At 37.0% G+C, this 22,358-nt stretch overlaps 1 protein-coding gene across 2 annotated transcripts; it reads right to left on the reverse strand.

The window, feature by feature from the left end:
• Positions 1-11,145: 11,145 nt before the first annotated feature.
• Positions 11,146-22,141, reverse strand: LOC145786751 (uncharacterized). 2 transcript variants are annotated; one of them, XM_082598482.1, is made up of 4 exons: positions 22,030-22,141; positions 20,341-21,019; positions 14,496-14,599; positions 11,146-12,019 (listed from the first exon to the last, which is right to left on the reverse strand). In XM_082598482.1, exons 2-4 carry the CDS (start codon positions 20,951-20,953, stop codon positions 12,005-12,007), a joined length of 732 nt encoding a protein of 243 aa, XP_082454608.1. In that variant the 5' UTR covers positions 20,954-21,019; positions 22,030-22,141; the 3' UTR covers positions 11,146-12,004. The 2 variants fall into 2 exon arrangements, with proteins under 2 accessions (XP_082454608.1, XP_082454609.1); XM_082598483.1 differs by lacking the exon at positions 14,496-14,599.
• Positions 22,142-22,358: the final 217 nt, after the last annotated feature.

Below are 22,358 nucleotides of genomic sequence, written 5' to 3' on the forward strand. Positions count from 1 at the left end.
TCATGTTACTCCAGCTAAATACTCTTGTCAAGTTCACATCGCGTTAACGTTCTGCAGTGTGAAGTAGGATTGCATCCCAGACAGCAAATCAGTCATTTTTTACATTGATTCAACGTCTGCAGACGTGGAATCAATGTAAAAATGACGGACTTGTTGTCTGGGATAAGCAGACTAAGCTTTCTTCCCGCCGAATTTATCGTCACGTGATCAAGTTGCTCTGCTGCGCTGCATTTCTCGTCGTCGATTTATGCTGAACGTAAACGTAAGTGACTCGATGGAATCAAATCTATGGTCTACGTCAAAGGAAAAGAAAGTGAGAGTAAAAAGTGTTTTTTTTTCTAAGGAGTCTACTAATGATCTACAAATCGTCATCAGATAATAACTGTCCTTTTCTTCTCTCATTCAACAGCAGAAAAATACTCTTTTGTGTCGTCGCTTAAATGTTCGTAGGAGTCCACCTTGTTGAGACGAAGCGATCTTCCTGGCATCAGCACTACCTGACTACTCAAGAGCAGCGGTTGAGAATTATGTGGCATGAATTCGTGGTGCGATACTGATGAGTCCAGCCTCATGGGCGAAACACGTGTCTATCACTGTCAATTCTTGCTACACTCGACTGCCGAGAAACACATGTTTTTGGAAAAGGGTTAACGTTTCAAGTTAATGATATTGTTCACTGAAGGTTTGTAAGAGTTTGACAAACTACAGATTTGTACGTTTTTCCTAATGCAACAATGTTGCGTGATAACTGACATAGCCTACTGTAGCCCACATCCACTTCTTACACACGAGTCCTTTCACAAGAGCAATTGTATGTTTTCCAAACGATTTAATCCTTATATAAATCCATGCAGCAAAGTCTAAAGGTACTTTAATTTTAATCAAGTAGGTAAGTGTAGTTTTATATGTCTAGTTCACGTATCAAACAAAGAAACGTTTGACATCAAATGTCCAACTTGTAACCATATTGCACTTGCCATTATGTAATAAGTCCCTCATTATGAAACATAAAAGTGCTTAATCGATTGTTTTTTCACGTTTGACAGGTTAGTTTGATCCTTTTCAGGCTGTCAATTATTCTTTGTCAATGGCGACAGCTGTTCAAGCAATGGCAGCCTATAAAATCAAAATCAATAATAACTTTACTACGCATTGATGGTTATTATATTACGACCTGATATGCGACATAGCCTACTTGTTCATATGTTGTCATGTAGTTATGTAGTAGCGTTGGTAATGTGGTCTTAGGGGTACTTAGGAAAGGCATGGGTCACATTGAACAGGATCAGATGTGACGTTGGCTGTACTGGAGCTAATCTGTTTAGATGAGGGTTGCATAATTTGCCGATATGTGTCTGCGGAGCGGTAGAACAAACAATGCAACACATTCTCCACGAATGCCCCATCTTACGGCCCCCAAGTGGAATCACTGGTATTCGACAACTGGACCCAACTACCGTATCTTGGCTGCACGAGGAGGCATTGCCAATCTAAGCTACTACAAGTCAAACGAGAGAAGAAGAAGGGGTATTTTTGGACTGCAACCGAGATAATTTTAAAAGCCCGTAATCTTTTCAAGGGACCCAGTCACGTGACAAAACCGCCGCGTATTCTCAATAGTATTCTTCGTGTACAGCCGCTTCGATGCAGCACGTTTTTCTTTGAAGTGTCTTAATCTGGAACCCTAGGATCTCATTAGTGAAAGGTAAGGGTGAGACCCATACTTGAATAAGTTGAATCCAAGCATCGGGATATGAAAAGATGGTTCTCATTATTCTAAGCCTCCGGCACTAACGAGAGTTGGGTGAACAGTTGTTTTCTCTCTCGGCGTCTTTCCTTCAGCAACTACGCCTACCCAATTTATTGCAACCTGGGTAAAGATGAGCAGTGTTTTTCAACAACCAGTTTAAGCCGTGAGTCGAACCAGGATTGCATGTTTGGCAAGCGAGCTCCTTTCCGGCTGCACCATCTGTTGTATATTTGAATTGTGAATGAAATACAGCTTATCAATACGTATGTACAATCGAGCAACACTGTACATTCAGCAACTCTAAGCGAGAACTACAGTAACTAAAAAAATGATCATTGCGCATGCGATAACAAGACGGCAACAGTGCGTCACTGTCACGTCACACACGAATACCACACCATCCATAATTCTTGTTCCCAAATTATCCTCTTCTCGGCCCCGCGTGTAATGTATCACGTTTCATCATAGCTCCAACCATCTTGAAGAAGCGTGAAGGAATGTACTGTACTTTATTTTTGAAGCATAGTTTTTTTTTGCTTTTTTTCCCACTATCTCGTGAAACACTTTCAATGCGGAAATACTTTTAAAAACTGCCTTGCAGACAATGAGCTCCACATGTGAAAGTACCGTGCAAACTATACCGCTACTTTTCTAAATTATTCATTATCTGTTGGACGTGCTTTACACTTCACGGAATTAGCACATATGCGGTAGATAAAATACTTTCTGGTTGTATTATCTTCTGATTGTATTGACTTTTCTTATTTAGTATTTTTGATTAATGTGTTTTCTTGTTGAATTTTTTTAGTTTTGTACATTGAGGCTTTCGGGTTAGGCCAAATCTAAAGTTCTTTATTTTGCCTTCCGAGTTGCTTGACTTTGAGACTCTTGTGCAACTGCACAATGGAATTAACATTGGCTAGAATCCATTGCTAAGACATCCGGTTGAAAAAGTCGCTTCCTCACAATTGAGGCCCACAGCCAAGAAACCGACCTTTTTCCCACGCTCTCTAGCGCTTCTCTCTAACGCTACCTGGAAGTGGAAAACTCGTCAACGCCATCTAGTTGATATGACGTCAGATCAAGGCGAACTAGCTAGATAGGCTTGGCATCAAATAACGAAAGGACTTGTAATATAATATAAGTTGTGCAATACAATCCGCCATTGCAGCAACGTGGCCAAAAATACAAGAGCGTGGAAAACCATGGTTTTGATAATTTTTATTGAGATAAACTGTTATAGTCGTCATTTTATTTACGTTGAATATATGTAACTCGTGACCAGCGTCACTACATAATCACAGTTCAGCGTTTTCTGGTACAGACGTTGGAATTGATTACTACCGCACTGCGCGTGTAATCAATTGAGCGTTCTATACCACGTTCCTTAGTTGATTGTTTTGCGTTTCTTTCTTGATATATATTGAGTTGTTTTTGTGCACATAAGTCAGTAAGTAACAAGAGGTAAATGGTTTTCTCACTTGGTTGGCTATCGCTACAATTATTATTGTTTATTTTATATTAAACGTCTGGAAATACAACATAAACATAGCCTTAAAATGTAACGCTCTTTCAGATAAAGTGCGGTAAAAGTCATCGTGCAGTTGCACTTGAACCAATACCTTCTCGAGTAAGAAGGCCCTTTCATGAAAAAGGCAAAACTTGTGACGTCATCACGAGTAGTTCAGATTGTCAGCGAAGCGCGTATGGTGAATAGAGTTCTGCAATGGCTTTTAAGCTTGTTTCAATCGGTTCTTGTGTTTTGTTGTAGTAAACCAGCAATCTGCGTCCTAATGTCACACACATGTAAGAAATCATTGTGACCCCTGTGCTTGTAAGCAACTGTAAGTACCACAAATCAACGTTTTTTTTTTTAATTTAAACATTCCAAGACCATAGTTCCACGCACGCAAACAAATACACAAGATCAAGTGATAGCATACATAATACCATTGTATTGAAACATGAATCACGATTACAAATGAAAAGCAGGTCTCATTTAAAATTTAATCGACGTGTTGTCAATAATCATGCAACAATACACAAATAATTGTTGTATGTAATCACAAAATGCCACAATACTGTCTTAAAACTTGATACGCACGATTGATAAACATTACAATTTTTTATAAACTACTATTTGTAAAAAGAGCATTATCACACATTAAATGTTGTACGGATATACAATTCTATCACAGTTGGCGATCAACATCACACACATCATTAGATTGCTATTGTAAGAGATTCTTAAATTCGTACAGCAACATACCATATAAATGACAGCAGATTACGAATTAACAGTTTGCAATTTGCGTTTCTTGGTCAGTCTTTGTTGAACAATGACATCATTTTCTTTGCGACAAAAATTATTGAGTAAAGCATTTGTAGATGCCCAGCAAGTCATTTTTGTTATTGTTGACATGCTGTGACCATTTTCACAAGTATTTGTGGACAAGTAATCAACATCGCAATCCAAAATAGCACACAACGTTGTTTGTAAAACCAGCTGCCGTTGGTTCTTTGAGAGTAGAAACTGTTTAGTAGCAGATAATTGGTCCACAATAAGATAATTTATTTGAACAATCTTTATAATCTTATCATCAGGGTATAATAATCCTCCTCTGGTGATTGCACAAATGTAGCTATTACTTATACGATTTACATCCGACATGGCACAAGTCATGCGTTCTTTGCATTCCTCACATTTAATTTTTTTACTAACGGTATAACAACAATATCCAGCAAGGTAGGTAATGACAGGCAACACAGTTTCACATTTAGCAAAATCTTCTGCAGTAATGGACTCAAACGATAATGAAGGTTCAACAGTATCAGACAAATTGGTCCAATCAATGAAAAAATCCTTTAACACAATCTTCTCATTATTTAACGTAATTTCTAAAGCCGATAGCATTCGAATTTTTTTTTCACATTCATACACTTGGCGAAGAGACACATCATAATTGCCACCAGCTAGTTGTCGATATTGACCAAAACGATCTTCTAAACAATCCGTTTGCAGTTTTCCTAGCAACACATATTTTGCTCCAAGTTCGTTTATACAATAATCAGTTACTTCGAGTAAGGCATTGGTGGTATGCAACAGTGCTTTGAAAGTTGGTTTGGTGAGCTTCCCAAGTGCACCATTCATGCAATCCCATTTCTTTAACCAGTCATAAAAATATTCTAAAAACTCCTTTGATAGACTTTTTTCACAAGTTAAAGGCTTTTCGAATTCACTTTTTAGGCGACGACCTTTCATAGGAGCTTTAACATTGACTATTTTCCACCAGGTAGTAATGATTTTAATAAATACACTTGTATCTTGATGATACGGAATAACACACTTTTCACCTAACTGCGATACACCTTGGGCAACATAATCATTAAAAATTTGCAATGCCAGTTTAACATTTTGCCTTTCAAATGTGGAAGGATTTAAAGCTTTCATAGATAAGGTGTAAGTGTACTTAAGAAGTGAAGTATGTTCGGAATAATACGTTTGTTTGATAGTATCAAAACTGGCAACATGCTCATGAGAATTGGACGTAACCATTGTCTCGAACTTGAAATCAGGAATAATAAAACTTCTTGATTTGCATTTCTGATTTAACCAATTATTTCGAACGCATTTCAAAAGGTGTACAGGGTCGAAAATAAAAAATAGAGGACGTTCAGAATTAGCTGGGTGCGGATACACAACAGAAAGAGCAGGCGGATCAGCAAATAACGACATCGCTTTTCCATTAATGGAATTGTTATCTGTTATAACAGTGATTACCATGAATCCGATTTTTTCAAGCCCGACAATAATTTTTTTCAATAAGTCAAACAATAAACAGTGCGACATTTTGTTAGTTGGCAAAATATGAACAACATCTTTAAATTTAGAAAACATACCAGAGATCATGAAAGCAAAAGCTGTTCTTGCAGCATCAGTGCTGTTAAAAGCTGCACCAACAATGTTACCCCCTTTGTAATCATAAAAGGGTTTTATGTGAATTTCGTCCACAAGCAGCATTACAGTTTTTGAACGAGAGTCAAGTGTTTTGTATTTTAACTTGGTATACGAAAGAAATAAGTTTTCTTCTTGCTCAAGAGAAGGACACATAGCACAGGATAGAGTTAATCTTCGAATTGTTGAATAACTTGGCAAAAGGCAACTTCCTTGTTCGCGAATAAATCTGTAAGCTCGTGGTGAAACATTATGAAATAATGACGAAAATATTAAAAAGTCTGGTGAATAAACCGGTCGCTTTTGTGTCATTAAAGTTAACTGTTGACAAATAAACCAAATAACATTTTCATAATTTAAACAACCTTTAATTGACATTAAAATACTAATAACAAGCTTGCACTTTAAAATAAAATCACTTTCACTTGGAAAGGTACAATTTTCAGAAGACAATAACAACAATTGTAATACACTCTCCAATGTGGATATGGAATTTACATGCAATGGAAAAACGTAATCATCAATTTTTGGCAAATTCACTGAGCTTTTATATGCGGTCATGTTTAAGTGCTCATCTAAAACTGCTGCACAGGTAACAGCAGGCCCAGTTATATCATGGCTCTTTATTTCACAAATCAATATTTTATCACGTTTGTCTACAATCTGCCATGAAGAATCGAATTTGAACTTTTTCTTCACATCTTCAATTGAAGTCAAACTGTCTTTTTCCAGAGCAAGTGCAAACTCTTCTTTGCTGTTTGCGATTGCTTGAGAGAGCTGAGCGTTTTCAATTGTCTCAAGTTTGTCATGACGACTTGCTCTTTTGGATGTCGAAGGTTTGCTCAAATATGATGCACAATTTGGTAATTGAGATGGTATAGCGCCAGGTACTAATTTCGAAACTTTCAAATCATAAGACAGCTCTTTTCCTGTTCTCTCATCAAATGCAGAAACAGTTTTGCTGATTTCATGTTTGTGAAAGTGAAGTTCACATACCTAAAAATTACAAATATTTTTAAACAAAACCGACATTGCATCCAGACTCATTAATTTGTATTTACTTGCTTTGTACATACGACATTTCTCATTTTGCAGTTCGAGCATTCGTGAAAGCTGTAATCCAGCTGACAGCTCAGAAGTCTGCTAAGAGTAAACACTAAACAGCTAACAAGCATCTGACAATGTAAAAACGCTGCAAAAAGGGAAACATTTGCTGGCTCAAAAAGGCACACACTCTTTCGAACAATTAATCTATATCTAAACAAGCAGAACAACTCTATTCAAGCGTAAACTTAAAAGGGATTGTTTCTTTTGCCAATTCGCCCTTTTGAAACGCTATTTCTGTGCTGGCCTACAGGGAACATATCAATACATCGAAGATACGTTGGATTCTAGACAGGATTACAAGAAAATTTCGTAATATCTCAATCAGAGCAGAGAAAGCAATGCCTGAATAAGATTTATTTGAAACAGTAAAACTAAACGGTTCAGCAGTCAGACATTACTTCCCAGACAGCAAATCGATCGTTTTTTCACATTGATTCAACGTCTGCAGACATTTCATAAACGGACTGATTTTCTGTTAGGGTTGAAACAAGTTGACAAAATAAGTTGAAAGTACATACTCGACTGGACTTTGTTGGAACAAAATCTTTACGTTTGATAGCATGGAGCCACTTCTTTTTTAATTCCTCGTCTTTTGGAAAACTGAAAACTTGCACTTTTAATCCACCATGATAATTTCCATTGCAGTTGGGAACACAGCACATATAAGGCATTGCAAACTTTTTCTTGTTTTCTCACCAAACTTACAGAATTTATTTAAAAATAAATTTGAAGATATTATTTAAAGATAATTTCTAGCAACTAAACAATCTTACAATTCCTTTCAGTTTGCATTTATAACTAAGTTATCTAGCATTCACAATAGCCTACCTTGCAATAAGGTAACAAAAAGAGCCTGATAAATGTGTGAAATAACCTAATTGTTTAGTTTTCAGGATTATTAACCTGCTAAATAAATACTGCTGTAATTTCTGCTAGACATTAACTTCTCAGAGCTCATCCACTGATCAACACATGACACTGGGGCACTGCATTGCTGGTTTTGCCATGTGGTTAGGAAAAGAAAACCTGCTTAGTGAGGCGTAACGATCTACCAGTGATGACGTCAATAAGCAATGAAAGGGCCTTCTTCCTCTAGGTGGCGTTGCTTGAACCCACATGTTACATTGTTGTTACTGAACCCATAGTATCATTTTTTCCGCAATTGAGTTTTTAAACTATAAAGCTTTTCCTGAATCAAGCTGGGATTATTTGAACAGCTGTTGCATTACATGAGTTATTCTAATCCCATTGTTCAATAAGTTGATGAGCCGAAGTAGAAAAGAGCCCTACCAAAACGTCATCCTCATAAGCATAATGGTAGGATTATGACCGACCTTAAATGGCCTGCTTATTACGTCACTAAGGTGCTTTGTATTTGAAATTGTTCCAATCTTGCTGACGTCATATCGAAGATACATTAACATGATATTGTTGTACGTACGCTTATGTGGAGTTATTACAAATCATTTTCCATTGATATCTATGACTACATTTGTTTTAATCACAGTAGACTGCCAATCAAGATTATGTCATAAAGTACACAGTATGAAGGAAAATTTCTGGAGACTGGCATAGTATCACTCAGCAAATCAGCCCTTTTTGCATTGACGCAACGTCTGAAGATGTATATTATTTAAAAAAAAATGATTCCATGTATGTTTGTATGTTGCAAACTAGAAGAACTATGGACAATCGGTCGTTGTGGAGACTCACGGTAGCCGACGCCTTATTCAGGCATGGTCGAAGATGATGATGATGTTTGTCAAAAAGTCAAACATCATTTTGCAATAGCTTTTTAGGCGATGATGTTGTAACAGTAATGTAAAATTGAAATTATATGATTTCTAGAAAAAGAAATGTTTTGTTGAATTTAATCTACACCAGCACTGAATCCTTTTCATTTCTGCGCCATTGTACTGCAAACTTTACAGCTTGAAAGTGGTTTTTCCCACCTTTTGCAAGGTTAGAATCGTTTTTACCAGTGTTTCATTTTCTACTTTGATAATAGTGATTTTGCTTTAACTGTAATGCATGGTTAAAATGATAGTTCCTAATTCCTATCAAAGTAAAGGCATTTTTAGATAATGTTACTGTTACTGTTTTATTGTTGGTTGTATGGCTAACCAGTGGGGACTTTTTTTTTGAACTACAGTATGTTCAAATCTGTTTGGAGTTTTTGATGGGCTACAAACACATGGAATAGCATTTACATACTAAAAAGCATAAGCAGATGGAATCCAACGTTCTGGGGGTCTGACAGCTTTAACATGACCACGTTGTTTGTTGGGAATTTTGCATTTCGTGACTAATACTTCGAAAGAGATTTAATGTTTAAAGAAGACCTGTTTCCTTTTACGGAGGTTTGTTTTTCCTGCCGTTGCTTTGCACAGGAAGTATTTGAAAAAAACAGTAAAAGCTGGAATAGCTGCAATTTGTTGATTTTCAAATTTGCAAAAATGCTGCTCGATAAAGAGATTTAGCATTTTAAAATATCTCGCTTGGTTCTGATGTAAAGTTTTGGCCTTGGTTTTGTTTCTTTTTAAAAGAAAAACGATTCTGTTTTTTTGTAGATTGGAAACCCGTCAACCGGTAGCTTGGTATGTGAATGCAAATCAAGGTCTTACCATCTGTTTAAACACTTGGTTGAACCATAGTGTGAATATTTTCTGCTTTGCAAAGTCTTTGTCGCTATTATATCAAATATTACGTTGAAGGAGCATTTTTCTGCTCAACTGATCTTGATTCAGCTTTCTTATTTTGTAACGACATTAATGTAGTGTTATCATGGGCGCCGATCGTTCTATAAAATTGGTGGGGACATTTACTCGGAAGGTAAGAAGGAGCGACGAACGAAACGAGCTCGAAAGATCGGGAGTCTGTTCACTCTGTTGCGTCTAATGCGATGTATACATATTTTAATTGTTAGTTTCAGCATTGGACAGCAGACGTCCAAACACTCGGCAACGAGTCTCCGGCGAATTAAAAACGAAGTCCTTGGCGAGGTCATGGAAGTTGATCGAATTCAAAACTTTGTTGTGCACATGGCAGACCATTGCATGATTTAGCCGTTTCTGTGTCATGGTAGAACGTAACCAAGTTTTGACACGTCGCAAAGTTGAAAATGACTGTTCAGCTGAACACGAGTGGGCTGGTGAAATGAACAAAAGTCGCGTAAAAAGTTCCACCTGCGAAAACATTTGCCAAACAGCGGATGGCATCCATCCGCTGTTTGGCATCTTCTTGAATATTATTCAAAAATCTTCATCCGAACTTTCATTTTGCTGCTTTCGAAAGAACCATAGTTCTTGTGCAAGGGACTCTGTGTCAGAGAACTCAGGATAATTGTCACTACCACAGGTGATTGTAGCTTTCCACTAAAGAGTGATTCTTGTAGAATTTTGTAGTGCTCAAGATCGGTCGACTTGAAATAGTCAGTAACATTTTGCTGCGCGCTGTCCATGACTGCAAAATACTCTGACCGATATTTCGTCTCTAGTGTTTGAAGTTGAGAAGGTTGACCATGTCCATGCTGAAGACGATTTGGGGTCTTTTTGAGACGTGACAGTTTCAATGACTCAAGGTTGCAATCCTCCATTAGCCTCTCAAAATCTACAAAGACAAGATAAAATTCTTCACTGCGTAGATGGCGGAGTTCATTCCCTTCGAGCATGCCAGCCACAGTCACCGTGCAACCTTGCAAGGCTTTGGTAAAACGTTTCGGACACTGAATGACAGACAATGCCGCTAATAACCCAAGCGTACGCTAATGGTCCTGGCGTAACCAAAACAAATACAGTTTGCGAGTTGCACCAGGGTTTCCTCGCATAAAACAAAAATTTTGTCCCCTCCATTCAATAGATTTTAAACGTTTGACTAATAAAATTGTTACATTTGGTTAATATTTTCCCTTTCACGTTATAAAAATAATCTAAAAAGATGGCGGGACATGTAAAAAGATGGTGGGGACATGTCCCCGCTGTCCTATAGGGATCGGCGCCCATGAGTGTTATTATTATTACTTTCCCAATAACTGCATCGCTACCATTTATATTCTGTGCGGCCTTTGCTGTATCTTGGCAAGACACCTAAGAATTAATGGTTGCGGATTATAGAATCTTTATTTGCCGATTGAGAAAGCTTTTTTGAAGACTTAATCCTGGCAGTGTCACATACTTTTAGCAGATGGCTGTATATGTGTAAGCTTTCTTTGCTTCCAGTTTTTTTTGTTAAGTAGCTTTTGCAGCCAATAACATTGTGGTGTGTCTCATCTTAAGGAACAGAAAACACAAACTGACTAAACAAAAACAAAATAATCAGACAAAACTTTAGGGCAATTTTTTATTAAGTTTCAAAGGAAATAATAGTTAACTGAAGCAACAACAAACTTTCAGCACCCAGAAGATAGGGCTTGGATACATGTAAAAACAAGACGGATATGTGTAATTGTTCTCTTTAATCTAACATCAATGTCATATCTGAAATTTCATCAGCCGACGCACATACAAACGGGCACGGTAACTTGTAAGAAACGAACAGTTTAGCTAACAACGTAGTGTTTAAAACGATATTTCGACAGAGATAACATGAAATTCTTCGCAAGAAAATAGTTTAAAATCAAAACGAAATGATAAAAATGAATTTAATTTTTCAAAACCCAATACATATTTGTAGATTCGAATAAAGAATAAGCGATTTGCATATTGCTCTCTATGAGTTGTGTGGGAATCTTTGCATAGAAATCGCTGCATCATTTATGAGTTTCAAAATTGGATTGTTAAATAGTAAAGGACTAACAAGAGCGGATCCAGATAATGGCCTGGGGGGGGGGGGGGGTGATTTTATCAAAACACAATGCTGTACAGGTCTTCGTTAAACCAGCTTTGCAAATACACTGTAAATAAAGTTACTTTTCTGTGTTGTATAGAGAAAGTTGCCTCATTTCCCCCCCCCCCCCCCTGAATCCACCACTGCTTGTTTGATGGAGATTAAGTTTGTTTTTCATGATGGCAGCACAGCGCCAGTCTACATTTATAGCGATGCACAGAATCAGTTGTCAAATACTAATATAATTCCATTATTCCGTTATTCAGGGTTTTCACTTTCTTGTTCACAATTGAAGAAGCGTTCGTTCGATCACACTTCATCAAAATTTCGCGTTCTCGTTCTTGATTGTCGTCTCAACAAATGGAGCGTCATGGAGACATGTCCTGCAGAGAGCAAACAAATTTAAATTAACTAGTTCGCCCAATAGAGCAATAAATCTCAGTTTATGACAACTATTCTGATAAGCACCATCTGTTGGTGACGTGGATGCTGTAGATGCAGTTCAATCCCAGACAACAAATCAACGCCTGCAGACGTTGAATCAATGTAAAAATCGACTGATTTGCTGCTGGCCCTTATTTTGACAAGTAAGGTTTTTATGAGATTGCCACGGTAGTTAAGTCACTTATTTTTTAAGTTGAAACCACAAATTGGCATGTTTTCTGCTCACACCTGTTTTATAACGCATCTTCACTTGAGAAAAAAAAATTGTTCATCGATTGTCGGTGTTGAAACATCGCTTGAACAAAGCGCACAACCTTGTAACTGAGTGGATTAATTTTACGGACCTTACTTTATGAGTTGAAATATTTTAGAAATGTTATAATTGAGCGAACGGTTTGAGAGGCTACACGCTAATTGGGAACTGACAAGTATCTTTTTTTTATTCTTTTAACTACACGGTATAACCAATTCCTTCTGATTTATTCATTGCTCTTTGTATTTACGTCAAGCGTGATGTCCATTATTGACAGACAATTAGTTTTATATCATACACTACTCTTCTTCTTGACCTTAGCAGGTGAGTTATGGTTGTAAAGAAGAACGTTATTTAAGAAGGTAAACTGATTAATTTTTAAGCACCTGTTTAGAACATATCTATCAGTAAGCAGCCGTTTATTTCACACAATAGAAGACCTGTCAAGTACGTTTTGTTTATCATCGTCTTGTTCACCAGCCATTGCAGAGCTTCACACCACATTTCCCGTGGTTTTACAGATTGCAATGTTTTTTTTTATCTTTGACGGGGAAAGGTATTAAAGCCAATAATCAAGTCTTCAAACATAGTTGTGAAAAGATAATATAGTTTTTTTGATGTTTTAATTCGTCAATCAGTAGCGTACGGTGACCATTTTTTTGGTGTTTTCTTTTAAACACATGTGTGATTTGCACAGTGACTCTTTGTAGCATATCACATAGTTATAAAAAGGGAAGATACTTTTTTTGATGTTTTATTTCTTGTCAACTGGTTGTTTTTCAATGGGAACTTGAAATGAAACTATTCGAGTCTAACGGTTCAAGAAGACTTTGTTTTACAACAAATATCGCCAGAAAGACGCCAGTGTTACCAAACGATTGAGCAGGACGCACTTGTCACGTTGGATTGATTTTACATCAAATCACATTGATTCAACAAAAGATTGTTGATGCGATTAGCTTGTGGCAGACCAAACACAAAACTGAATATCAGCATTACTTACAATCCAAGTTTTGTCATGGCTGCTTGACTTCAAGGGGTCTTCTTGCCTGGCATAACTCACTTTCCAGACTATTAGGCGCAAATGTTTTGCTTAAAATTGTTAAAATAAAAGGCGTCAAGCGCACGCGTTTTGCTTCAGCTTTTCAAAAGTGCAGTGGAGCGAATAGACTGAAACAATTATCCGAATCGAAAACATTGACATAAATGCTCATTGTTATGATAAACAAATGCTTATTTAAGTTTATAATTCTAGAAAAAGTGAGACCATGCCATACGGTGGATTAGGTTTGTGGACTATTTTACATTGATGAGTGTTGTTATGGCGTTACATTTACTCAAAAAAAAGCTCACTATCCTGCAAAACCATCACTCCAAAGTGTCAGTTTATTTCAAGTTTGTTACGATTTTGACGCGTTTGTGTAGTTTGGACAGCTGCTAGCGAGGTTATTAATCCCAAACCTGCTGATAAGTTTGCGGAGTGATTTTAGCTCTTTTCTTTTGCGAGATGTTTTAGGACCACTGACCTGATTTATCCCAACAGAAAAATCTCTCCTTTTTATATTAGTTCAACGTCTGCGAACATTGAATTAATGTCAAAATGTTGGTTTTGCTAGCTGCGATATTGTTAATAAAACGATGAAATGTTAGTTTTTTGTTAGAGCTTGAACCATGACACCGGTTGGCTTCATTCGGAAGCTGCTGGAATCATGGTCACGTCAGGAATAATATACAAAGGACTTGGTAGCGCGTCCGTTTGTTGACACAATGAAACATATTGAAGATCAAACTCGACAAATACAACACAAGCCTTAAACATACACAAAATCTATCTTTTGTGTCTCCTAAATAAAATTTTGTTGAATTCAGTCTGGAATCACAGAAATACCCCCTTGCTTGCCGATGTGTCCCTTCCAAGTTGATACGCATGATTACCCAAGCAAATAGATTAAGCAGAAATTTATTTACAGAACAAAAGGTTTTACTGTCAGGGACTTCGTGAACCTTATTAATGTCAAGACAGCACACTTCGTGGCTTAACAAAGTTCAGTAGAAAATCCTTTCCATCGTCTTTTTGTCGCACAAGACCAAAGGTTTTGGAGAGATTTTTGACGATAACAATAAATTTGCTTCATGGATCACGGAACTGAACAGATACATACTTTTCGTTTTTGAGACATGCTTCGCGTTTGATCTGACCGAATGGTTTGACGGATGGAGTGGCACTTGGGTTCTTGGTTGGACGAATTCTTCGAAACGAAAATGTCTGCATGATGCAAAAAACGAATGCAATCATACGCTACTACAAATTACTTTTGCTACGATGCCTGTTGCAGGTTTAGATACTCATGCATGTTTAAGTGATTTCCATCAATCTGTTTGGAACTTCTTGTTTTGGAAACTTCTTCAGTTGTGACGTGAAAATGCAAATTTTAATGTTTTCCAAATTTAAATTTTCGCAACGGAAACAGTGTCGTTATCAAGCGTTTTTTCTGTGTTATCAGAGCATGTGAGCTTTGGCGTGATGCCAGGCACTGCACTACCCGGTGGTAATGGCACAGTTCACCAACACGAAAACACTTTTAAAAACTGGCTTAAAGATAACGAGCTCAACTTGTGAAAATGCCGTACGAAGCTACTACCATAGCATGATCTTCTCATACTCTGTTACAATCATTTGCAAGTATGGCATGTTGTTTGAGATGCGATTGCTTCGGTGCTTGGTTGTACCTCATTTTATTATCTAATGTCATAGTGAAAACGGTAAACACACACAGCAACACATTTAGAACAACAAACAAAACTTGATTTTAGAACCTGTCTTTTTTGTGTTGTGACGTGACAGACAATAGTCATGCGCCATCAGCTACCTTGAAAAGCGATTATGGTAAACTTGTAAAGGATGTTGCAAAGCTATCCTCCTGCAAATTTTTAGTTCAATAAATCCCACCACGTGTTTTCGAATAGGAACATTTAACACAAAGCTCCCACGTGACTCTTATGTGCTTCAATAAGTTTACTGTGTAGGCTATCTGCCACTCGGTTTAGTAGAACCATTTTAGGCTATCAGAGGATGAAACAGTTTATGACTTTGGAAGTTTTTTAATAGCTTCCTTTTGTACCACCAGCCACGAGATGTTTATTTGATGAAATTGAAAGTGGAAACATTCACGATAATTTGTTTTTATTGCTTTACTGTCGTTTCGCTCACCACAGAAAGATGCATCCTCAGAAAGATTATGACAGCACAATACGACATTTTTGAACATAGCCTACGTACGAATAAACAATTTCTCTTTTCACCGATCATCGAAAAAGAAAAAAAATAGCTAGCTATAACAAATTTAGAATTTTAAATAAAAACTGAAATGGCGTTTATTTTATCACATTTGTCATCCTTAGTGGGATTTCATGTTTTCGTTTTCATATACCGGAAAACGTTTTAGCCACAAAACGTTTTCATTATTTGCGGTTTTATTCAAACTCTTAATTTAGCGTTAAGGCAAACACTCAAAGTAAATCTGATTCTACAAGCTAAGGTGATGTTGTCGTGTGCGCAAGTGAGGAGAATTTGAGATTCTCGTAACAAAGAGTGCAGTCCATTTCCGCTAAATAACAATCGGCGATTGTTTAGTTCTGCAAAGCTTTTTGACCTCAAGTTTTAAAATTAAAAATCTTGTTGGTGACAAATCGATTTTCTACTGTGTGCAATGAACTGTGCAAGGTACTTGAGACGTTCTTTCCAAATTTATGTCTGAGTTTTCAGGGGTTTTCCGATTCAAGTCGCTGTCGCAATATTTGGTTCGACACACGATTTCGTGTTTTCAGCTAAAAACGATCAAATTGCGCTACAATGTTGGGAGAAATACACATTGATTTTCCCGCCAAAAATTACAAGAGTGTTAGCCTGTTAGGGATGGAAAAATAACCTTTCTTTGCAAAATCAGACGTTGAATGAACGTTGCTGTATGTTGATATCTGTGTTTTCAAATTGTTTTCGAAATGAAGTCGTGCCAATATCACGTGGTGTTATTGATGGGGTCTAGGATTTGTCATAATCGAGCTGAGCTTCGAATCGACGTTTTACCAGTAAACAAATTCCACATCATCGTAAAGATGTTTACCATTGTTGAAAACGCATTTTGTTCCAGTAAAAAAATCCTTTCTTTTAACTTTGATTTCACGTTTGTATAAGTTAAATTAATGAAAAATGATGAATTTTACTACCTTGGTCCTTTGTGAGAAACTTTGACAGCAATAGCCCGAAGATTTAACTTTATCGAAAACTTTTGTTCAGCAAAAACAATATGGTCTTCGTAGTTTGCAAAGCGGTTTGGTGACACGAGATTTGATTACAAAACTGTGCCACTGCAGCTCCTTGTTTCAAACGCAATCTGAAGGAAAGCGCTACAAGTTGACCACCAAGAGTCAAACTTGGCTGTTGTGAGCAAACAATGACAGCGCTAGCATTGTGTAGTGTTGCATGAGTACACAGCAACGCAAAGTTAGGAATTTTTGCAATTATCATTCTCACATGATGCAGAATGAAAAAGAAAAGCGTTTCCTGCTGCCGCAGACAATCCCCGGTTCGTGTACTTTGCTGGTTTCGGAAACTCATTGACCGTTTAATCAGGGGAATTCAATGTTTGGACGATGAAGCTTATGACAGTTAATTCCAGGAATTGGTACTCTATCATGATTCATGACCATTTCCGCTTGCGTGAATTTTAAAATATATTAAAAATAACAAGAACTTTGGCCCGCGAAACAAAACAGTAACTTAAAAAGCGCAAAGAACGAAATAAAATTGTTTTTGTGAATATATCAGTGTTTAGCACTAACTGGAAGTTGTGTGTACAATGGCTACGATTATGACATTCACTTATCTATACTTTCATCCAGTCAGCAAATCGGTCCTTATTTTTAAAACTAATTTTCTGGTTGGAAACGTCATATTTGGTTGGTGCTATTTGGGTCCTATTTTCCTTGTAGTTTATGGATGAATGCACCCAAAATCACACACATTTTTGCGTCAATAAACCAAAAATAAAATGCTAAGTCGATAGTTTTCACGCTATGTCTGGCAAGCGATGAGCCATGGGCATGAACGAAGAATATTTAGATGTGGCTTTTGTGACTCAGTTTCTAAAACGTTTATATGGAAGAGACATGTTGGTATAAATTGGGCAAAAATATACTATTTTTGACACTTTTAAATTTCTTGAAGCGCCGTTTTAAGGTTAGGTGGGGGCAAACGTGGGTGATCAAAATAGCAAATATCTAAAACATTTCAGGGTAGTATATGACTTAATAAACAGTTTAGGCGGCGCTTTTTGGCAAGAAACAATCCAGTTTGAATACAGTGACAACATAATTATACTGTACATGCTTATTGCTCTCGTGGAAATCCTTTTGTTTTGTCTCTATGAACAACCAATCCGTTTATTCGACTGACTGATGAAAAACAATGACTACGTGACACAGGGTGCTGTTCAAGCATAAACGTGATATAGCAGATGATCACACGATCATGATTTCACAACAAATTAGCATTGCAATACTTTTCCTGACAGCAACGAAATCTCATGCTGCCTGGAATCGGGATGCTTAAACAAAAGTAGGTGGCTGCGTTTGTACGCCTTTTAATGTTGTTTCGTTTTTTTAATTTCATACAAACTACACTTGTGCACAACGTTTACCAACTTATACTGCTGATGCAGCTTTTGTTTTTCGACCTTGCTGCACAAGTTTAGTTTTGAAGCAAGTCTAAAAACGCATAGGCTAATTGGATGAATTATGAACATTTGAAGTGCAGTAAACGGCTCCTGGAATCGTAATAAGCTATTGACTTGTAAATAAATGATGGTTTTTCACCAGTGGCGTAGCTAGGGAATGTGCCGCCCGGGGCGGATTCAGACCTTGCCGCCCCTTCAAGAAAAAGCATGTGAAAATGAAATGCGTTTTTTTATCAGATTATAATCAAAATCGTAGTCTGAAAGTGCCGCCCCCAGACGTGCCGCCCGGGGTGGTCCCCCCCCTAGCTACGCCACTGGTTTTCACTTTTATAAGTGTTGAATTCTTGTGCTCTGCAAATTGCCAGCATTGGTCAAATATTCAAAGTGTTTAGTTGGCAATTACAACTCTACCGTTGCAAAAGAAAGCTCAAACTGCTGCTGTTTTGTCGAACCTGTCATTAATAATTAAGTTGGTTTTAATTTGCTGAGTCAGCTGCTGTTGGTGTTTGTTTTTGTATTCGCTTAATGGATTTGCATTGCAACATATTTAACTGTGAAAGAATTGCTGAATTACTAAAACGAAGATTTCTCTTGGCCTGTAGTTGGCTGATTGCGAAGCAAAATATCTAAAAACAATTTCGTAGCTAGCTTCGAATTCTGGTGTAATTGATTTGAAAGTGGTTAGCTTTAGAATGGAAACACACTATCACAAATCTGTTTTGGGATGAACACGGTGACTGTGAAATTAAATTACATAATTTAAAAAATAGAATTTGAAATCTACCTGACATTTTGATTATATTTTAGTGGTTCACTTGTAAAACCAAAAAAACAGGTGTGAAGCAAAATGCTTGTTCTGATGCAGTGTGTTGTTTTTCAAACCTTTTGTTTCTTCACTCTACTTCTACTCAATATCGATATCGCAACGTTGAATCCAAAAGTTTGTGGTAAATTGGCATTAGATAGTCGTAAATCTTGATATTAAAGCGTCCAAGAACATAAAGATGAACCCAAATGAAAACTTTATTGTCTTGTGCTCCATACTACACTTTTTACGCCATTAGCTTTTCGTCCAGAGCAATTTTAACAACAGAAAAACATTTTGCGTAAAGTGCACTGAAGATATTGAAATGTGACGCTTTTGAACGATAGGAGAAGGCCATGTGTTGCAATTAATCTTGACATTTGAGGCGCGTTGTTTTGTAAGTTTCATAATTAATTTCACAATTTTTACAACCGTTTTCCGTTACGCACTATATTGCAAGCAGACAGTCATGACTCACGTTGTAGGCTGGAGTCAGATACGAGTGCGAATGCCGGAAACAATAACTGGTCGGCTGATCTGCGTTCCACAAAGCAAGTACCATCTTTGCTGTGTTATCTTTTTTGTAGTTTAAGCAATTTCACTTTGAACGGAATGCAAAGTTTTTGCTTGTACAAAACCTCAATACAACATAAGTTTTTCTCGTTTTTAACAGGCACTTGTTTGTCAACAGAACTTCTCACTTGAAAACTGTTTTAATTGAATTATCCCCTGCTGTGCGTTTATCTATCATGGTTCTATTCTTTGACATTTTTAGTAATATAAATGAGATTTTTATTCTTTCCAAGGCTTAATTTGTTTTGCCATGCAATATATTTTCTACCAATTTTAATATGACCAAGGTAAAGCAGTTTCGTCGATTGTTTGAACTGTTTTGCTGCGTGATGCAATATCTTTAGCATTTCTTATTTGAACAATGTAAATCAGTTTTAAAACAGGCTTGACAAGGGTTAGATGTATAGCCGAAAACGTTCGCAATTTTGTTTTTGTTTTTTTTTGTATCGTGCTAAATGCCGTGTTGTTGCTTAGTTTTGTTTGTTTGTGGCTTAAAAAATCGTACTCTACCAAAATTGTACCAAATAGAGGACACAAACACGCAGAAGCTAATCAGCAGAATAGGAAATTCAAAAAGGCAAGCTCAGTTTAAAGTCCAAACGAAGTCAAACACAAAACAACAGATTTTTATCATTTCATGTTAATTGTTAGATAAGTAACTGTTTCGATCTAGTTAACTGAGCATGATTAGAATCTTCTTAGCTTCTTAAATGATTTTATTCTAATCTAAACTATATTTAATTACAAGCAATTTAAAAATAGCTAAAAGTGAAACTTAAATACAGTAGTCTTGGGCAAAAGTGACACTTTTTCGAAGGTCCTTGTAGTTTCAGGTGTCACTTTAGGCGAGTTCTACTGTATATTTTTTGACGTGTGTAGTTAACTACGACGTACCCGAGCGATTTATTTGCGATGGATTTCTACTTCTTAGTTGAATTGTCTCGGATGGTGCTTTGTGTTTTTGTTCGGGAGAAGTTGGCGGGGTTAGGCAATTCGGGATATGTTTCGAAAGTTCTCGTGATGAATCATCATTCTTGCATATTCTGTCAGAGTGTTCACAAAATGAAACTGGGCTGCTGCTTGTATTTTCACGGAAGTGTGGCAACATGAAAGGTACCGGAGATTCAGGTCTGAGATTAGCCTTCATGTTGAACGCTGTGAGTTGGTATCTTTTCAGCAAGCTTGGAGTCTCTTCTGTCGCTTTACAAATAGGCACCCAGTCGTACGTCGGGATGTTGAAATTTCTTTTTTGTGAAACAATATGTTCCTCACAGCACCGCGATATGACGTCACAATTACATCGCCAACGCGCCGCGAACACCGTTTGGTTGTTTCTTGTTGCTTCACAAAATCTTTTCTTGACTTCGTTTCCGTTGTGTGGGCTTGGTTCAAATAATAATCGCTTACGTAGTGAAATGCTTGGTGAAGTATTTAACTTTCTAAATCTTTCAGGTTTCACAAAAGCAGAATTCACAGATGGCAACACTGGAATATTCGTCCCTTCCATTCTCTTGACCACAAGATTTTTACAAAAACTTTGTCTACAATTAATCAAACTATATTTTCGAGTTACCTAATGTAATTAGATGTTTGAATGTAAACACATGGTTAACTTCTCGACACATTGTGGCAGTTACAAGTTCCATCTTAGTTTTCTTTAATTGGGTTGCTAAAGATCGAACTGCACACAAAACCCAAGTTCATGGTTATTTACGCCGTTTTATCTTTTTGATGTTAAATCTAGCAAAGTTAATATAGACGAGATCATCACGTAAGTTAGTGAATGACGATGTATATGTACGCTTGCGCTTACTGATTTCGGTTGCGTGTAGTAGGCTAATTTCCTATGTAGGCTTCGAGTAAGAGTTAAAATAAAAACTTCATTAGGAATTTCCACACCTCCATAGTGAGAAGATTTCAATCACGTTTCTACATTTTTTAACCATAGACAGATAAAACCAAGCACCCACACGGCGATTAACATCATACAATTAGACTGAACATAAAACTACAAACTACGAACGTTTTCGGCCATACTCAAGTTAGCCCTTCTCAAGTAACGAAAAAACTGATTTTACAATAACATCTACATAGAAAATAACTGATCTACACAGTGAACTTCTACTGCGCCATGTGATGTGCCTTTCTCCTCTGCTTTGCAGTTTCATTCTTGTGCATTTCGTTTTTCCATTCATTGTGTAGATCAATTATTTTCAATGTAGGTGTTATTGTAAAATCAGTTATTTCCGTTACTTGAGAAGAGCTAACTTGAGTATGGCCAAAAACGTTCGTACTTCATAGTTTTATGTTCACTCTAATGTATGATGTTAAATGCCGTGTGGTTGCTTCGTTTTATCTGTCTATGGTTAAAGAAAGTCACTTCTCTTCCAAAGTTGTAGCCTACTTCTACATTTTGACGGATAAAAGGCGCTTCACGCTTTTGATTCAGCCTGAATCACGTTGCATGTTCAAATGCCTCTTTCACTTCCCAAACTGTATTCAAGATAATGACCACGGGTACTATAACATAACAGAAGAAAAAGCTTTTCCTGACTGTCAATCCAAGGATTTTGGAAATCTTACCTGCGGATTGGTTCCTGCTGTTGCAGAACGTAAAGGTTTCTCTAAAATATTATGTTTTCTGATTTTTAATCAATCTTACCATTGACACAACTATTGACGGCCTTAAATCGTATGATAATGCCCATCAAAAACATTAGACAACAACTAACGGAGCAAAGAAAATGAGTTGATGACAAAAAAACAAATGAAAACAGTTGTGTCTTAAAACGTGTTTTCCGTGTTTGGCACAAAAGTAAGTTTCGCTGTTTCGTTGCAAAACCCTTTTCGACATACTTAGTTTTAGTTTGCATGCGGCACGATTTCAAGTGTTAATGGTCAATTTAAATAAT

The sequence above is a fragment of the Aplidium turbinatum genome, chromosome 17 (genome assembly GCF_918807975.1).
Source record: "Aplidium turbinatum chromosome 17, kaAplTurb1.1, whole genome shotgun sequence".
NCBI classification, from domain to species: Eukaryota; Metazoa; Chordata; class Ascidiacea; order Aplousobranchia; family Polyclinidae; genus Aplidium; species Aplidium turbinatum.